Source organism: Sciurus vulgaris (assembly GCF_902686455.1).
Source record: "Sciurus vulgaris genome assembly, chromosome: 14".
Taxonomy (NCBI): Eukaryota; Metazoa; Chordata; class Mammalia; order Rodentia; family Sciuridae; genus Sciurus; species Sciurus vulgaris.
The window spans coordinates 56,877,541-56,896,089 of NC_136475.1; the positions used below are offsets into that span (position 1 = coordinate 56,877,541).

General features: G+C 36.4%; 1 protein-coding gene across 34 annotated transcripts in view; it reads left to right on the forward strand.

The window, feature by feature from the left end:
• NRXN1 (neurexin 1) overlaps positions 1–18,549 on the forward strand; it is a 1,087,847-nt gene that overhangs the window by 886,557 nt on the left and 182,741 nt on the right. For all 34 annotated transcript variants that reach the window (XM_079110028.1, XM_079110037.1, XM_079110040.1 and 31 more), the window contains one exon: positions 14,116–14,287. In XM_079110028.1, the coding sequence (XP_078966154.1) occupies positions 14,116–14,287 (172 nt within the window). The remainder of the gene's footprint in view (positions 1–14,115; positions 14,288–18,549) is intronic.

Below are 18,549 nucleotides of genomic sequence, written 5' to 3' on the forward strand. Positions count from 1 at the left end.
TCTAATTTAATACCCATTAAAAAAGAGTTGCTGGGCTCTGCCCACCCCCATCTTGGCAAATTTGTCAGTATGTAACCTTCATAAAATGATAAGAGTTTAGAGGCCCGGGATATTCTCACATCGCATCTTCTACTTCTAAAGGATCTTGAAGTGTGTGCAGAGAGAGGAAGAAGTACATGGTTGAAAAATACTAGTTTGGAACCAGACAGGTCTGAGTTGGATGCAACTAGATTGATGCTTTAGCTGTGTGACTTCAGAGAATAACTTTTGACTTTGAATTTCAAACTTCCTCAACATGGAGACTGAGGGGCAGTAATAGTTATTGTGTATGGAGTGGAGTTTTAAAAAGTACTTGCTATATTCTTGGTATATGCATTAGTAAAGATGTTAGGCTTTTCTCTTTCCAAAAGGTTTACTAATATCACATCTTAACTGTAACCTCTTCAAGCACCTTGAATTTACCAAGAGGAACAATGGAATGATTGATTAAGCACATAGAATCTAAAACTAGGCTGGCTGGGACCAAATCAGAGCTCTGATACTTATCAGTCATGTGATTTGGGAAAAAAAACATTAAACTTTTAAGACTCTAATTCCTCATCAATTAAAATAAAATAAAAATATATGTTCATGTGTATTATTTCTTATAAAGTGTTTACAGGGAATGTCAACAGGTAGGGAGAACGAAGGCTGTCCTTATCATCATCATCATCATCATCATCAGGCATCTGCTGTCAAACACTGCCCATCTTGAGTAGTCAATCTCATTTGGGAAGACTTGGCACTCATATAACAAAACAGTGACTAATGTAGACATGGTTTCCATTTGGCTTTATAACAATATTTGTGATTAATTTATCAGTGCATCTTTTTTCATCCTCTCAGTGAGGTTTGCTTTGTGTTCCTTTTGATAGAATGTATTTGGCAGGGGAAGTGTGTAAGTGGGATATGAGATCACAGCACATTAATCTTGCAGTAATATTTCATGCTTAAAGATTCATCAAAGATAATGGGAGTCCACCTAAGAATTCTGTTAATCAATGAAACATGGCACTTGCATTTCAATTGTCATCAGCACAGACCTTTAATCACATGTCTGCTGTACTCCATTGGGCAAGCACTGTGGAATTTTTTTGCTTCAAGAATGCATTTTCACAGATAGTACTATCCTTTTGTTCAACAGATTCAGTACCCAGATCCAGATCCACTCTAAACCTCTCAACATTCTCACCTCAAAAACAACAAAACAAACAAACAAACAACAACAACAACAACAACAAACCCAGAGGATCAATTATTTTGGGTGAAATATAGAGGACCATTATTTTGGGATGAGAAAAGTAAGAGCTAACCAGGCAGAAGAACAGCAAAGGTCCTGAGAGAGTTTGAAACGTGTACATTCACAGAAACGCAAGGCTGGGGTGGTAGAGTAGTGGGGGAGGGGGACAGAAGAAGAGCTTGGGTTCTTAGGCTAGATGGCTGCTAACTTGACTTTGTCCAGATGATTGTCCCTCAGAATCTCTTTATTATCAGTATACACAAGTCTGAAAATATCCTCTGGCTCTTTCAGGTGAACAGTGAGAAGGGATAGCCCCAAGGAGTCTCCAGGGGTTAGTGCTCTGGAAACATTAGAAATGAGCCTTTATCTCAAGTTTAGCATACCCATAAATTGTTCAAATTTGAGCACTTTGTTTATTTGGCTTCAAAATTCTTGGCCATGTTGCAGGGCAAATTCACATTTGATTTCACTGATTTGACATTTCTTCCAGAAGTAGAATTGGACAAAGGATCTTTCTCTTGTTTTAAATGACATATTATTTGCTTCCTATAACACTGCATTTTGGAACATGTGCATTGAACCCTGTTCATCTGCTGCTGCATCTGAATGAGGAATTGAAAGGATTATAGGTTAAAACTTTTCTTTAACTAATTTGGGAAAGGTACTTGAAAAACTAGTCAAGTGATTTCAAACAGTATTTTTAAGGTGGAAATTATATGAAGAACTATTGCTACATCTTGAGATAAAAGGACTCTCAAGAGAAATAAGTTAACAAGACAATCCACCCCACAAAGAAGCTAAACATGTTGCATTAGCTTTGAAATATAAGCATAGAATGATGAATCATTTTTTGACATTGCAGAAGCAAATGACTTTTGGAAAATGTGACGAGTCCCTGTTGATTCAGAAAGTCTTTTATATATCGCGGTTCATAAAGCACATTGAAGAATGGCAGGAACGAACAATTAGATGAATGTCAAGATGCATACTGTTAGGTTCTATCAGCAATTTTCAATTCTTCAATTGGAAAGTTTTTAAAAAATACACATAGCCATGTATTTTTCAATCAATTTATTTGTGCAAATAATATATTTTATTTTTCCATGTGTAAGTCCATACAAATAATATTCAGACAAATTTTCTGGATAATATTTACATATGTTCACTTTTATTCATATTTCTGTATCTGTAAAGAGTCTATGTATTTGTATTTGTATCTGCTTTTGTCCATAAAAGCATCTATCTTTATACTTACCTATTTTCTCTACTTTGGGCCTATGCATATACTGTTTCCTCTGCCTGAATAAACTTATACATTCATTACAGATTTCTGTTCATCTTCAGCTCCTCAAAGAGGCTTTGCTTAATTGCTCAGTCCCTCTCACAATGCCCTCCTCTTTGCCTTTTTGACACTTGGTGTGTGTTATGCATTAATATAAATTTTAATGTATATGTTTCATAATGGCAGGAGTGCTGTCTACTTATTTAACCACCCCTTTCCAGAGTTTAACAGAAGGCCAGGAGTATAACAGAAAGTTTGTTTTTTTCTGAATTAGTAAATAAATAAACATAGGTGAGTACTGAACTTGTTGTATTGTGATAGTTCCAAAATTTAATTTCAGTTATGTGAGAAATTCATGTTATTTGAGGTTAATCAGGTGTGTGTGTGTGTATGTGTGTGTGTGTGTCTAACAAAATGCATTTAAGTTTTTTTGAGTGATGGGAAAGAGTGGTTTTGTGTTTTGTGCGCTGCACTGTAGCTAAAAGATAGTCAATAAATATTTCTTGATTATTTTCGTGGCAGAGTATTGTTTTCTGAGGATTAAGAGAGGTCATGATCATTAGGAGCTTCAGCCTTGGAATTTCTGTTCTCTTCTGAAAATTCTGTTGTGTCAGAATTACACACATCAACATAGACTTGTGAGGGCTGGAGGAATTATTATGTATCACTCTGAACATAAGGGAGCCTTGCCGTTTCTGTAGAAAACAGACTGGTATTGGCCTTTCTATGCCCACATGCCCATGTTTTTCTTTTTCCAAGGTGTCAGTCCTGCTCTAGAAGTCAATAAGAAAGAGAAAAAGAAAGGAGAAGGGTTGCACTGTCAGCTGCTCTGGAATACATTTCAAATTAGGGCTTGAGGCTTGTGAAAGGTGAGACAGTATCATAAGAAAGTCAGTCCATCAAACACACTGCAAACACACCTTGCTATTATTTTTTGGTTGCAAGTCACAATGTACAAACAGTATTTTAAAAACGGTTATCCCTTCCAAATTAATCCTTCCATTTCCAAAGTATTCTACATAGCTTATGTCAACTGAGGAATTTAGATTAATTCATTAATCTCTTGGTATGTTTTCATGTTTTTTAAATATTTAAAATAATAAAAAAGGTTAATTTTGTTTTACCTGCAACCTAGTTACCAAGGTAACATTTACCATGCAGAGGACTAAAATTACCATCCAAAGATATTTGGTCTATTTGTCTGAAAAACGTTGTGCTCTGAGCTATGGAAATTTGGAACATTAGAGTCAGACTGCAATTAGTCAGTTCTCAACAAAAATGATGATCCTGGGATACAATAAGTAAATGAAATCCACAAATAAACCCAAACCTCTTTTGTAGGATAACCTTTTTACACAGAAATGCCCAAAACTAGTAGAATTCATAGAATGTTCTTTCCCTGTCCAATTCCTGGTGGAGGTTATAATAATCAGCATAATGACCCAATGACAAGGAATCAGAAAGAAGCAGAAAAACAAAGGTTGTGGTTTTAATCAGCACCTAAAATACAGCGTTTATTGCATAGTTTCATAAGTGACCATATAATATGAACAAGGCTGATTTAACACTCAAACAAGGGTTTCTTAAAACTGACTAATTTTTTAAAAAGTCAGAAAACATGTAAAACGACAACACCCATCTGTATCTGAGCAACCCACTGCACTTTGTATGAGGCTTAAATTGAGTCAACTTGGGTCTGAAAACTTCATGCAGCAACCCTAGGAATCTGTCACGATGCCAGAACACAAGTAAGTGTCCACTTTAGAAGTGTTACCTGTGAAAAATTAAGAGTGTCACACAGGACACCAAGTCTATGCACATTTCTTATTCTGTTTGATTTCTGCTCCTTGAGTTTTAGGCAAGAAAAGATTAATAAGGGAACAGTTCTTTACATATAAGGAACGTATTTCAAGACTAGTATCTCTACTTCATGATGGTTGGTGTTTCACTACATAGGGATATAGAATTAGTGCTCTCAATGAGATGACTGATTTTGCAAGAGGATAAATGAGCTTTATTTCATTCTCAGCTGTGAGAGTATAATAGCACAGGTGTGCTATTTATAACAAGGGGAGTGTCATGCAAAAGGCTTGCATGACCACACTGGAGAACTTCATAGTAATAGTAGAATGGTAGAATGCTTTCTCAGGCAGAAAGAATAGTCTAGTATTGGCTCAACTAGTGAAATAAACAAATATGAGACAATTTCAAAATACCAGCTTAGGATTTTTGACCCATTCAAAGATAACCTAGCCAGTGACTGAGCAGGCTCTCTCACAACATCATTTTGATTCTTGTCTTAATTTCATCTAAAATGAGATAATGTGAGGAATTAAAGCACTGAAGGGATATGGTATTGTCACCAGAGCTCAGGGTCTATATGCTGGTTCAGGAGAAATCATGGTTTGGATGTGAGGTGTCCCTTAAAAGCTCACATACGAGACAATGCAAGAAGGTTTAGAGGAGAAATGATTAGTTTATGACAGCCTTAACCTCTCTTAATTCCTGATAGGGATTAACTGAGTGGTAACTTAAGGCAGATAGGGGGTGGCTGAAGGAGGTGGGTATTGGGGGTATGCCTTTGGGGCATATATTTGATGAGCTGAGCTTAGCCTCTCTTTGCTGCCCGATTCCTTCTACCACACTCTTCTGCCATGATGTCCTACCTCACCTCCAGCCCCAAGGAATAGAGTTTCCTGTCTCTGAACTGAGACCCCTGAAACTGTGAGCCCCCAAATAAATGTTTCCTTTTCAAAAATTGCTCTGGTCAGATCTTTTAGTCACTGCAGTGAAAAAGCTGACTAAAATACATGTTGATCCTTTTTCTCACTTAAACCACCAAGTCCTACACACTTGACCAGGGGAGATTCTTACCAATCAGGACTGTGCTTTCCATGCTTTTTGGAGGGAAAGGGTTATAATTTCCTGCGAATGAATGGAGATGGTTCCCTAGGCCTCACAGTTTACCAATTCATCATCTAATTGGGTATTTTCCCTCTCAAATCAGAGAATCTCTGATTTTAAAACACAATAAAATTCTAGAGTTCATCTACTTTGTAAATTTTGAAAAAAGTCTAGTTGAGACTCAAATTCAAATTGAGGTGTATTTGTCTTAAAAAAATTCCAATTTCTAATTTCTTATTGTTTTACCTTGATAACCACTTTGCTTATATTCAGACTTTTCCTTGAACCGTATCTTTGAGACTGGAAGGAACAAGGAGTTTGTGTAATTATCAAGTGTCTCTGTTTCAATACGTCCAATGGTGGCACAGCTTATCCCGAATGTGATCACAATTAGTTTCTAGAATGTCCCCCCCTCTCATACTGGGGATTGAACCCAGGGCGTTTAACCACTAAGCCCCATCCCTAGCCCTTTTTATATTTTATTTAGAGACGTAGGATCTCACTATGTTGCTTAGTACCTTGCTAAATTGCTGAGGCTGGCTTCAAACTCATGGTCCTCCTGCCTCAGCCTCCCAAGTCTCTGGGATGACAAGTGTGCGCCACCATGCCCAGCCTAGAATGTTCTTTCTTGAGCCAAGTGATAGACAGATACTCTGACTTGGGTCAATCAGCCTTTCTGAACTTTAGCTTCCTCATTCATAAAATAGTTTAACTGCTTTACACGTCCTTGTAAAGGTTAATGAGATATTATGTCCTCTAGCAAAACTGCAATGGCTGTATAATTTGAGCATTGTTTTAAATAACTTCCATCAACCCACTATGAAGCTAAGCATTGGTTTAAAAAAAAATAGCAATGGTTGTAGTGGTAGTAATAATAATAAGTCACAGGTGCTGTGTAATCATTAAATATGTTTAGAACTTTATATGCTTTATCTCACCAAAAGAAAAGTGCAGTGGGATGCAAATGTTCTGAAATTAAATAGTGGAGATCTTTGGACAACCTCATGAATACACTAAAAAACAATGAATGATATACTTTAAAAGGGCACATTTTATGATACTGTATGCAAATCATATCTCAATTAAAAAAGAAAATTCACTGTGAGTTTAGGATAATTACAAATGTAAAGGCAGTCAGTTAAGTGCTGTACAGGATACGATTATTAATAAGCTAGTCTTTTTTTCTACCCCCAAGCTGTTTTAATATGTTCAAGGTGGTAAAACAGGCACATAAAATCTAACCCCTAAGGCAGTGCAGGAGGGAGGACTATCCCAGGCTTACGAAATTTTATTAGACACCAAGAGATGACCAAGCCTCCAGGAGGGTGATATTCCTCTCAGGACAGAGTCTCCTGGACTTAGAGGAGCTATGGCGTTAGAAAGAAATATGCTATCCTTAATGAAGATTTGATAGAAAAACAGAGATCTTTCTTTCAACTATATCACCCTTAAATGAGATCTTTCTGCAGTGGTATCATGCTGGACCTAGCCCACTTCTGGTTCTGTATTGTGCAGTACTGTGAAATGTAATTATCCAGAAAGAAAGCTTTACTCTGCAGTAACCCTTTTCTTGATTCAGTCTCTGAGGAGGATCCCTTGGTTTCAAGATATTTTCCTGGCACTCAGACACAGCAAAAGTCCTTCTTTTTAAAGAAAGTTCCACCAACTTTATCAGATTCCAGTGCCTATACTTCTTAACTATGTGACTTAGGACAGATTGTCTAAATGTACTCAGGAGATAGAGACAAGGGCACTTACCTTTCAGGTGCTGGGAGTTTTAGGTATGCTGAGAGGTGAGATGCATTAGATCTACTTTAAGACCTGGCACCCAGTGAGCACTCTGATACCTAGGACCTGGAAAGAAGGTTGGGAGATATAAGGAACATAACTTTTATGTCCCCGAGTGCTACTTTGGTCCCAGCTGGCTGGATTATAGCTGTCCCAATGCAGGCTATCTGCTGATGCCTATTGGGAGGCTCCCTGAGACCCTTTAGACCCCCTCCCCCGACACACCCTCAAGCTCTTTTATGGACATGAGTATTTCCATGCATGGTTTTTCTGCCCTATTTGATTGTCCCCAAAGACAAAGAACACACTTCACATAGTTAGTATTGTCCTCACATGTAGTATATATATATATTAAAAATAATTTTTGTTTATTAGTTGAATTAACAAAAAAAAAAAGATACTATTCAATTGGAAAAAATGGATAAGCAGAGGAACCTCTTATTTTTGAAGTGCTGGTGTTTGGGGGAGTAGGGGTTATTTTCAGTCTATTGCCTGGTTAAAACAGTAGATTAAAACCCCTTTGTGACATTATAAACCCTCCAGATTGATCACTAGTAGGACCTCTAAGTCACTTGGAAAAGTATTTGGGTTAAATCAACATGCTAGTTCTGTGTTGGGGGAACAGGAGACTCTGCAGTTTTGTCACTCTAGCAACAGTGACTACAGGCCCCAGAGTCCCCATCATGTCTTAAAACCTTTTGCTCCCTGGTGAGGATTAGTCTCTGGGGTAACAAAGCATAACATTCAGTCTGACTCTAATTTCAATCAATGGTGTAGATTTGGATCATGGGAGTTGTTCTGTGTTTGGAAATGAGCACAGTCATGGAGCACACTTGAAGGCATTGTCTCAATCTGTCCAAAAGTGGGGCCCTGGAGCATGGATCAGTATTGTGGTGCATGAGAATTTTATAGAATATATGCAGTTTATAGAATATATGCAGAACCCCTGCATATATTGCCCCTTAGAGTTGCACACTTGTTCATCCTGTTTGGCGTTACTCCCTAGGAGCACAGTAAATAAACAGGCAAAGGAGGAGTCAACCTTTCATTTTTTATTGTTTCTTTTTCCTGGGCATAATTGTGCCAAACAGTTCTACACAGCAATCTCAGAGTAGAAGAGAGAAAGCAGTGAATTGAAATCTTACATAACATATCTGTACGCCAGACAGAAGGCTAAATCTGTGTGTGTGTGTTGTGTGGTATGTATTGTTTATTTCATGTGCACATAAATTAGAATACATAGGCATCTGTAACACGCAAACATCTTGCTTAAAGATGCCCAAGATACTGAGAATACCATTAAATCTCAATCTTGCTTCAGAAATATTTTGCAAATGAATTTGTCATTTCAGATGGTATTAGACAGTACATGAAACCACGATGCCACTGTTAGAACGTTCAAGTACCTTCCCAGAGTCATATTTCATAGATGTTTCCTTTTAACTTGGTTTAATATTATAATCCTTATTCAGAAATGAGCTTTTGTGAAAAAATCAATAATTACCTTTGTCACTATTTATTTAATGAATCCATGGAAAGACTTCATTAAATTATAAATGGCTCATTACTGATATTCTCATAATAGATTTGTGAAATGTCGGTGTGAGCCAGTTATTCATTTCAAGGAAGATACAATACAGAGAGATCAGTACATGTCCAGTGAAATGACTGCTGGTTTTGCTAATGCAATATTCATGAGAATTTGCCGAGACAATCACATTTAATCCCAGAGAATAAGAATGTGAAATGAATTCTTTTAAATTGTAATTATCTATTGGCAAGAAAGTTTAGCGAGTTTTATTGTTTATATAATTGAAATGGCTTGCTATCCTGTCAACATGGGAGGGTTGTGTTTTGAGAATATTCACTGGTTCTAAATGATATGGTAAAAACTAGTCCTATAAATATGCTTGATAGGAATATTTTGCACTTTATTTACATTTAAAATTTTTTTTTCCAGGGGCAGGGGATGACCCTTTGGCTATCACTTACTTGTTTATTAAGGTCTTGATGCAACTTAGGGTGAGGTAGATAGTGTAAAAGTGGGGAAAGGCCTGCTGTCTGTAGCTCCTTTGGTAGCGTTCACTACTCTAGGTAACTCCATAGAGTTGTTTTTTTTTTTTTTTTTTTTATTGTAAACAAATGGAATACATGCTGTTTCTCTGTTTGTACATGGCATAAAGGCATACCATTTGTGTAATCATAAATTTACATAGGGTAATGTTGTTTGATTCATTCTGTTATTTTTTCCCTTCCCGCCACCCCTCCCACCCCTCTTTTCCCTCTATACAGTCCTTCCTTCCTCCATTCTTGCCCCCCTCCCTAACCCTAACTCTAACCCTAACACTGACCCCTCCCTCCCCCCATTATGTGTCATTATCCACTTATTAGCGATATCATTCGTCCTTTGGTTTTTTGAGATTGGCTTATCTCACTTAGCATAATATTCTCCAGTTTCATCCATTTGCCTGCAAATGCCATAATTATGGCATTTTATCATTCTTTATGGCTGAGTAATATTCCATTGTATATATATGCCACAGTTTCTTTATCCATTCATCAATAGGGCTAAGGAAATGAACAGACACTTCACAGAAGATCTATAAGCAATCAACAAACATATGGAAAAATGTTCAACATCTCTAGTAATAAGAGAAATGCAAATCAAAACCACCCTAAGATTCCATCTCACCCCAATTAGAATGGTGATTATCAAGAATATAAGCAACAACAGGTGTTGGAGAGGATGTGGGGGAAAAGGTTCACTCATACATTGCTGGTGAGGCTGCAAATTAGTGCAGCCACTCTGGAAAGCAGTATGGAGATTCCTCAGAAAGCTTGGAATGGACCCACCATTTGACCCAGCTATCCCACTCCTTGGCCTATACCCAAAGGACTTAAAATCAGCATACTACAGAGATACAGCCACATCAATGTTCATAGCTGCTCAATTCACCATAGCCAGACTGTGGTTTTCCATAGAGTTTGAGTCTGTAAGTTGAGAGTTGAGGCAACTGAAGAACATATCCAAGAACAGATGCACATCATTTAAAAGTCAGAAGCTCTCCAAGCCTCACTGATCCTTATTGTTTCTTAGATAAGTTCCAAGCAATTAAACCCTTGACATCTGAGAATTTCTGCACCCGAGAAAATAAGCATTTTATATACCATGTTGCAGAAAGATGTAAGGATAAATTAAAGTGACTTATTTTTGAGTTTGAGTCACTGTTTAGCTTTAGCTCTGCAATGCTTCTATTCACAGAACTTGGAACTTTTTAATAATTAGAAGTCTGGGGAAAATAAATGCAGCCTTTCTATTAGAACAAGTAGAAAACATCAAGGATTTTTTCCATTCTCTCCTGATGTAAGAAGCATGTGTATATTAGAAGCAACCCGCAGATGGTGGACAACTCCAGGATAACCATTATCTTCATGTCCTTGTTATGTTTCAAGGATTGGTTCTTAGAATGCACCAAGAATTTAAGATTCCTCTGTGGAAATATTTCTTCCTGACCCCAGGGAAGTCCAGGCAGAGTCTCAGCCCAACTTGAGTCACTCTTGGATAGTAAAAAGGTCAACTGTTCTCTTTTAGACATAAAAAGTAACTTTGGCTGGCTCCTGTATAAAAATAAATAACTTACGACTTCCATTAAATCCCCTCTGTTATCACTGCTTGGTCACACTGAAGAGGCCTCCTGTACAGCAGGGAAGAACATGATGGTTTTCCTCTCAATTCCATGAATCTTGCTTCTCCTCTCCTTGCTTGAATCCTCAAGGGATGAGGCAGGAGAATCAGGAAGAGATAAGGGCAGAAAAGACCTTGTTTGGAAAGTAGGGTGGGAGCCCTCTAACTGTCTTAGCTTCTTGAGGGAGCATTTTTGGGAGGCATTTAGATGAGTTTCTCAGAGTTCTTCCTGACATCATTAGGATTTCCTTACTTGAATTTCCCTTACAACAGGTGCAGTGGCATATTCCTGTAATTCCAGAGACTTGTGAGGCTGCCACAGGGAGGATGGCAAGTTTGAGGCCAGCTTTAGTAAGTTAGGGAGGTCCTCAGACACTTAGACCTGGTCACAAAATAAAATGAAATAAAAAGAGCTGGGGATATAACTCAATGTAAAGTGCCCCGGGTTAAATCCCCAGTACCAAAAAAGCAAACAACAAAAAACAAAAACAAAAAACAAGGAATTCCTTTGAGGAGGGTAAATGCACCTCCTTCAGATGGTCATTTTGGATTCCTCCCTCAGTTCCTGGACATCTATCACTGCAAATCCAAGTTCTTTCTGGTGGTGAGTTTTCTGCACCACTGAGCCCCACTCCTTCCATTCATTGCTCTACTAAACAGGACACCACGCATTCTGTACTGGCTCTCTAATCTCTGGTCCACAGGTAATGTCCTTTGTCCTATCTGTCATGCACAAGTGCCCCCTGGTGCTGTAATCTTTTTGCTGTGGCCTCAGGGCATCAGGCAGTCACAGCATTTTCTTCCCTTGAAGATTTCTTAGGTATATTAAGTCACAGTTTTCTAACTACCACAACCACTGCTACCATATCCCCACAAGATGCCTATCAAACTTTCTGAGATGTTCCATTAAAGTCTTCTTCCCCTGCACTTTAGATAAGGGAAAAGTCACCTTTCACCTTAGAGGGTATGTGTGAATCCCATCACATCCCAACTTTCTTCTCAAATCTCTTTCTAATTATTAGCAACCTCTTTGCCTTTCCTCCTTCTTTTGACAGACTAGATTTTGGCTCCTAAAAGTAGTTGACAGTGCTCTCTTCTGCAAGTCTGACTTAAGCAATTTTATACCTCATTTTGTAAAATGGAAAAGTAATCTTTTTTTTTTTATAATGTATCTTCTTAAGATCTCAGCTAAAACTGGAACAAAAAGAATCCACTTTTTAATATCAATTATATTCACAGATCCATTGCTTCCTATCCATTTTATGAAATTATTTTAAGCATATGTTGAGTGATATATATCAAAAAAACTTCAAATCAGAGTACAAGAACTGTGGTGCTTCTACTTTAACAGGAAAGATAAAAGAGGTTGTAGAGAACAGCTAGATTTACCAAATCTGCAAGCTGCAGCTTTAGGATTACCCAATACTCCTAAATTCAATGTAGTGTAATAATTGAGAGTACATACTTTGGAGCCAGATTTCCTGAATTCGAATCACAGCTCTCTTTTTCTAGCTATATGACCTTAGCCACATTACTTAATCATTCTGTGCCTTCATGTCATCATCTGTAATATGGAAATAAAATAGTACCTCCACCATGGGACTGTTATGAGGATACCAGAGTTAGCATTTATTAAGTGCTTAGAATTCTTCATACATGTTTCCCTATTAGGAAAGTCAGAGTGAAAGTAGGTAAAGCAATTTTAATAGTTGCATAGACTTTTGTTATATTGTTTCCCTTGGACCTATTTTTATTTCTTAACATATTTTTCATTATTCTCACTTTAAAATAGATGTTATTTTAAATTATTTCAGGTTTTTTTGAGCAATTCAAGTGATTTTCTTATTTTAGCAAAATTCCCATTTGCTCATTTTCAATAAACTATTCGATGTACTATATATATTTTAACATACATTAAAAAAAAAAAAAAACAGAAATCTTTAGGATGTCTGTGGTAAGAGGATAATGAGCAATGTCACAAATAACATCTTCAGTTCTTCCCAGTGCAAGCTGAAGTCATCCTCTCATTGCCAAGTTCAATGATGAAAATCTAGCAAAGAACCAAGAGAATGTGTTCCAAACCTTCAGGCTTTTAATATTCTGATTTAAAATTTCTACAGGAAAGGATAGGCTGTGTGGCTCTTAAACCCCTTTCCCCCGACTGGTTTCTAACAACTTGGGTTTGATGAAAGGTGAGCTGCAGACAGTTTGAAGTTATGCACTCTGACAAGGGCCTGCAGTCACAGGTATTCGGTGCTACTGATTAAGGGTGAACCTATATGCTTTAAAAGTCAACTGAGCTCATGGTGGAGTTGGCAGCCCTGCAGTTAGAGAATACTCCTTAGAGGCAGAGGACATGAGCACATTTTTTTTTTTTTTTTTTAACCATCTTGTGTTATGAAATCCAAAATTTAACAACCACAACTTTACACTTAGAATGATTTGTGATGTTAGTTTGCTTAACATGGAGAGGAAGTTAACTTTGGATAACTGTATCATAGCTTCATCTCAGCTTAGATATAATCTAAAAACAAGGGACCAGATTTTTGGTACTACGACATCTCTGTTAAGTTACGCGACCTTAAAGGAGTCATTGCCAAAATCTCATCTGTAAACTGAAGAAATTGAATACATTTATGACTGTGAATCTTGGATGGTTTTGTGAAAAATGACTAAAAAGTTGCACTCATTAAATGCCTGTCTTTGTGCCCCTACCCTTTAGAATAATTTTGTATATTGTGAGCATTTGCATTTGGCTCTAAACACATTTCATTGCTGCAGTGTTACTATTTACTAAAATGGAGGATTTCAAGTCTCACTTTTCTTGTGAAATGAGGAGCCTGGATTAAAGAAGCTCTATTAAAAGACAAGAAAGGATGTGGCTTCATGCAGGCAGCTGTGCGCTTCTCTCTGGCAACCTCTGGGAAGAAGGCAGCTCAATTCCCTTGAAAGTGTTTCTTTTGGAATATCAATTATCCATGAAAGAGCTGTCTCACGTTTACCCAAATGTCAAGAATCTTGCTTATATTATGAGGTGTTTTTCAGAAGTAAAATCAGAGGAAAGCAGCTGTTGTCCAAAGAATGTTTTTGAACAATACCTTGTATGCAATTCTTCTTAAATGCCGATTAATCAGTTCAACTGAATAGAACTCTGTTTTCTTTCTTCCTCCCTTCTAGCACCAAGGAAAAATTGGAGTTAAGTTTAATGTCGGGACAGATGACATCGCTATTGAAGAGTCCAATGCAATCATTAATGATGGGAAGTACCATGTGGTCCGTTTCACGAGGAGTGGTGGCAATGCCACGTTACAGGTGGACAGCTGGCCAGTGATCGAGCGCTACCCTGCAGGTAAGCGAGTGAATATGTATCTGGGGAAGATTTTATGGAAGAAAAAAAAAACAAAAAAAAAACCAAAAAACTGGAAAACAAAGCACTGTTTTGCGCCCGTTTCACCAAATTATGGTTTTCTGAAAAAAACCATCAAGTATTTATTGGACTTTAGAATCATGTGAATGTAATGCTGTCCTAAACTGTTCTTGTTAGAGTGTACAAATGACATTTTATAGGCGAACTTGAAGGCACACGTTATCATTTGCAAAATTCAGGACATCAGTGAAACCAGAAAAATGCACACATAAAAAAGCACAACATGTCAAAGCTCTTTTTACTGGATCCTTGCATTTGAACAAAGAAAAGGCTTTGTCAAAAGTAACAAAGTTAAAATTTAAAGCCAAGGGAGGGAATAGTCTAACATTTGCTTTCTGAGAGAAAGTGAGGCTGGACTGATGGTGCACAGCGAAACCCATGAAAGGTGCAGGAAGAGCAGGGGATGAGCAGGCGAGGAAGGGGCAGCAGACATCAGCAGCTAGAAGAGAACGTATACAAAAGGGGCTTTTCAGCTTCATAGAACTGTGCAGTTTCAGGAGGATTCTGTGATGCTGGTGTAAGTCATCTTAGGTCTGTCAACTGAACATCAGGCCAATAATACTAAAATAAAAATTAACTTGTTCATTGCCGATGAGGTTTGTCAGTACTCTTATTACACAAAGCTGGTAGGTTACAAATTAAACCAGTGCTGCTTGCAGTTACATATGTTCTCAATTAAAACACACATATGTTACTTTTAGGTAAAATATAAATTTAAAGTATCAAGGTATTTGCTGTCTTATCCTTTGGTACCAAAATCACCCTAAAAGGATCAGTCTTATTTGTCTCTGTTCCCCTTTTAGACAGGCTAATTTTGTTGTTGTTGTTGTTGAGCAGTATACAATTTATAACATAGTATAAAGAAAACGTATAAAATGAAAATTCATTCTTCTCACAGATGATAACCAAAATGTACATATAGCTCCTTTATTAGAATTATTTGTTTTCTAGAAGAAATAATTTGATGAAATACAGATTTGTTAATAAATATCAATTTTCCTTAGGAGTGACTCACAATTATGGAATGAAATGTCCTTTATGCTTTTCTAGAACTTTTCTGATTTGTATAATTCTACATATTCACATTCCAGTTCCAACCTCTTCTATATGATAAGTGCTTTGCAAGTATTTCTTGATTTAGAAGTGATTAAACCTGCTCCATGGCAATATTCAAAAGCAAGCAAATTACTAATACGTCCAGTGTCTTTTATGATACTGGTGAATAGTAGGCAATCAATAAGTGTTTGCCAAATTGGTATCCTGGGAATTATCACAATTTTACACTACAAGTGTATGAATAGTCCTTCTGATACCATCTACAATAAGTTGAAGGAATGGAACATCCAAAAGGAATGTTAACTTAGATATACATGCAAGGCTTCAGAGCCATGCTACTTGTCTCCACTGCATTCACTAGAAGACCTAGTGTAAATTTACTTTACAAATAACTACAACCTCAGTGGAATTACAGAAAAGGAAGTTGATAATCTTTCTAAGGTATGGAGTGATCAATTCCTATGTGCCGACAGGAAGTCATTACACTGGACGCCATGAAGACAGAAGGTAGTGTTAGATCAGGGCTCCGCCATGGGATGTTTTCGTCATTGAAGGTTGACCCAAGCATGTACAATGATAACTCCTATGATCTCCAGTATGGCCATTTCTTCTTGAGGGCTAGCTTTGTTTCAATAGTTAATGTTTAAAGTTATCTTCATTTAGTAACTTTTTACTCTTATCCATACTTTCCATGCTGCTATCTTGAAGAACTCCATTCTAGTTGTTATTAATGCTTACCTACAGAAGAAAGGAAGAAGTCATATCCAAATTAGGTTGGGAAATTATGTTTTAAACTAAGGTAAAGATATCCATTCTTGGGTCTTATTTTATTATCCTACGTGATATATCTGTAAAAGACAAAAATAGCATACCTTTTACAAGCATAGGTCCTCCAAATCTAGTTTTCTAATTCATTAATGCATTTTGGTAGAAATGTCATCTTTAAAAAAAATTTCTATGACTACAATTTTGCCATATTTTATGTGATTAAGAATCTCATAATTTTGTGTGTACCAGATACCATGATCTGAGTATAGTTTCAAAAAGACATTCTCCCTATCTTCATGTATCAGTTTAATGTCCACTTTGAATACTGGTACCTGAATTGGGGCAGTGTTAATTAATTATTTGAAGAAATATTTGTATTTTTTAGATTAATATTTGTTTAATACATATAATTTCTCACTTACCTATTAAATAGAATAAAAAACACAAGATGAAATATATTTAAATATTAGAGGCTGGCAGTATCATAATAATTAAGGAGCAAAACTTTAGAAATAGTTATTTTAAATGTAATATTTTATATTTAGTTCAAGACTGTAAGTGCTCTTCTCCCAAGAAGTAGTTTAGGTAATATTAATTAAAAGTGAACAAAATTGCAGTTATTCTGAAGGATACAAGCAAAGGAGAAACTTGGAATCTCCCCACAAGAGAATTAGAAAATGTGAGAAATTTCTTTATATACAAAGTTAATGATCAATATGTAAAGAACTAGAAGAGCCACTGATGTTGTTACCAAGTTTATCATTATTATTATTATTATTAATCATCTGTATTGTATGCATTAGGCTGAATACATTTTTTTTTTTTTTTTTTTTTTTTTTTTTTTTTTTTTTTTTTTGGTACTGGGAATTGAACTCAGGGCTGCTTTACCACTAAGCTACATCTTCAGTATTTTTTTTATTTTGAGACAAGCTCCTATTAAGTTGTCGAGGGCTTTGCCAAGTTGTTGAGACTGACCTCAAACTTATAATTCTCCTGCCTCAGCCTCCTCAGTCACTGGGATTATAGGCATTGGCCACTGTGCCTAGTTCTGAATATGAATTTTAAAGTGTATTATCTGGATTAAAGTTTTTGGAGCAAAGTGCGTTTAAATATGAGTTTAATAGCAAGATGTAGTATGTATCTTCTGTATTAGTTTGTTGGATGGCTATTTTTATTTTTAAAAATTTAGGGTTATTATTCATAAGAAAAGCTGCTGGACTAATGCTTTTACCACCAAGTCCTATAATCAAAGAAGCAGAAACCAACAGACTATATTTGGTTCCTTTTAAAGTGCCTGCATTGCAAAATATTGGTAATAAGGATTGAAATTAGTAATTAAATACAGCACTTAACCTTCCATTATAGGGCTTTGTGGTAAGTGCTTTTCTATGAAGCAATTCATCTGGTAGCGACACTATACCTTTAATGAAAAGCACCGAAAGCGTTGACCAGTAGTATTATCCTATAATTGTCTGGAAGCCTTTCATAAAGAAACTAATTAGTAGAGGTAGGTTTTATGCTCTTTTGGAGGATATGAAATATTCCTACAACCCAACAATTCACTATTTTAGAATAAATATTGAATTTTCTGAATAGCAAACCCAGTTTCCATTATTTTCTATATATGGAGCAAAGTACAGAAATAATATTTTGCAAACCATTTAAAGTTGAGAAAGCCAATTCTTGGCACATGTCAGTTAAAGCTCTAGAATACAATGCATCATGAATCTCTGATTTGTCCCTAATAACAGTCATGTAGCAAAATTTTCTCTCTCAACAAAATAGATCTCCTCTTCTCATATTAATCCACAAAGCCTAACATCATTTCACTTGCTCTGACTTGAGATTACTCCAAATAAATCATACTCACCTTTGAGGATGAAACTGAATTCACCTGCTTGCCACAATGTGCCAAAAGATGTCCTTCCTATCTACTTAAGATCGAATATTCACTTTATTCCCAAGTTAAAACATTAAATCAGCTAGTATTTGAAGGAGTCATACTATGTAAAAGGAACATACTAGACTCACAGTCTTGTAATAGAATTTTTAACTGTTCATGATTAAAAATAGAATACATGGGAAAATAATTTGGCTAAGAATAAGCCATGGGGGAAAAAAAAAGAGTCAACAACAACAACAGATTCCACAAAAAGGAAGACATTTTGGAGTAAGTGGTGTAGTAAGACCGTGAAAAAAAATAGGGGATTTCATTTGGGATTAGCAGAAAAAGATAGAGAAAATAATTAGGGAGTTATTAAACAGTCTGTAAGCCAAAAGAAAAAGGACCCAAGGATGGTATGAGAAAATAAAGAAGAATGCACTTTAAGACCTGTTGAACAACTCAAGAAAAGGAGACA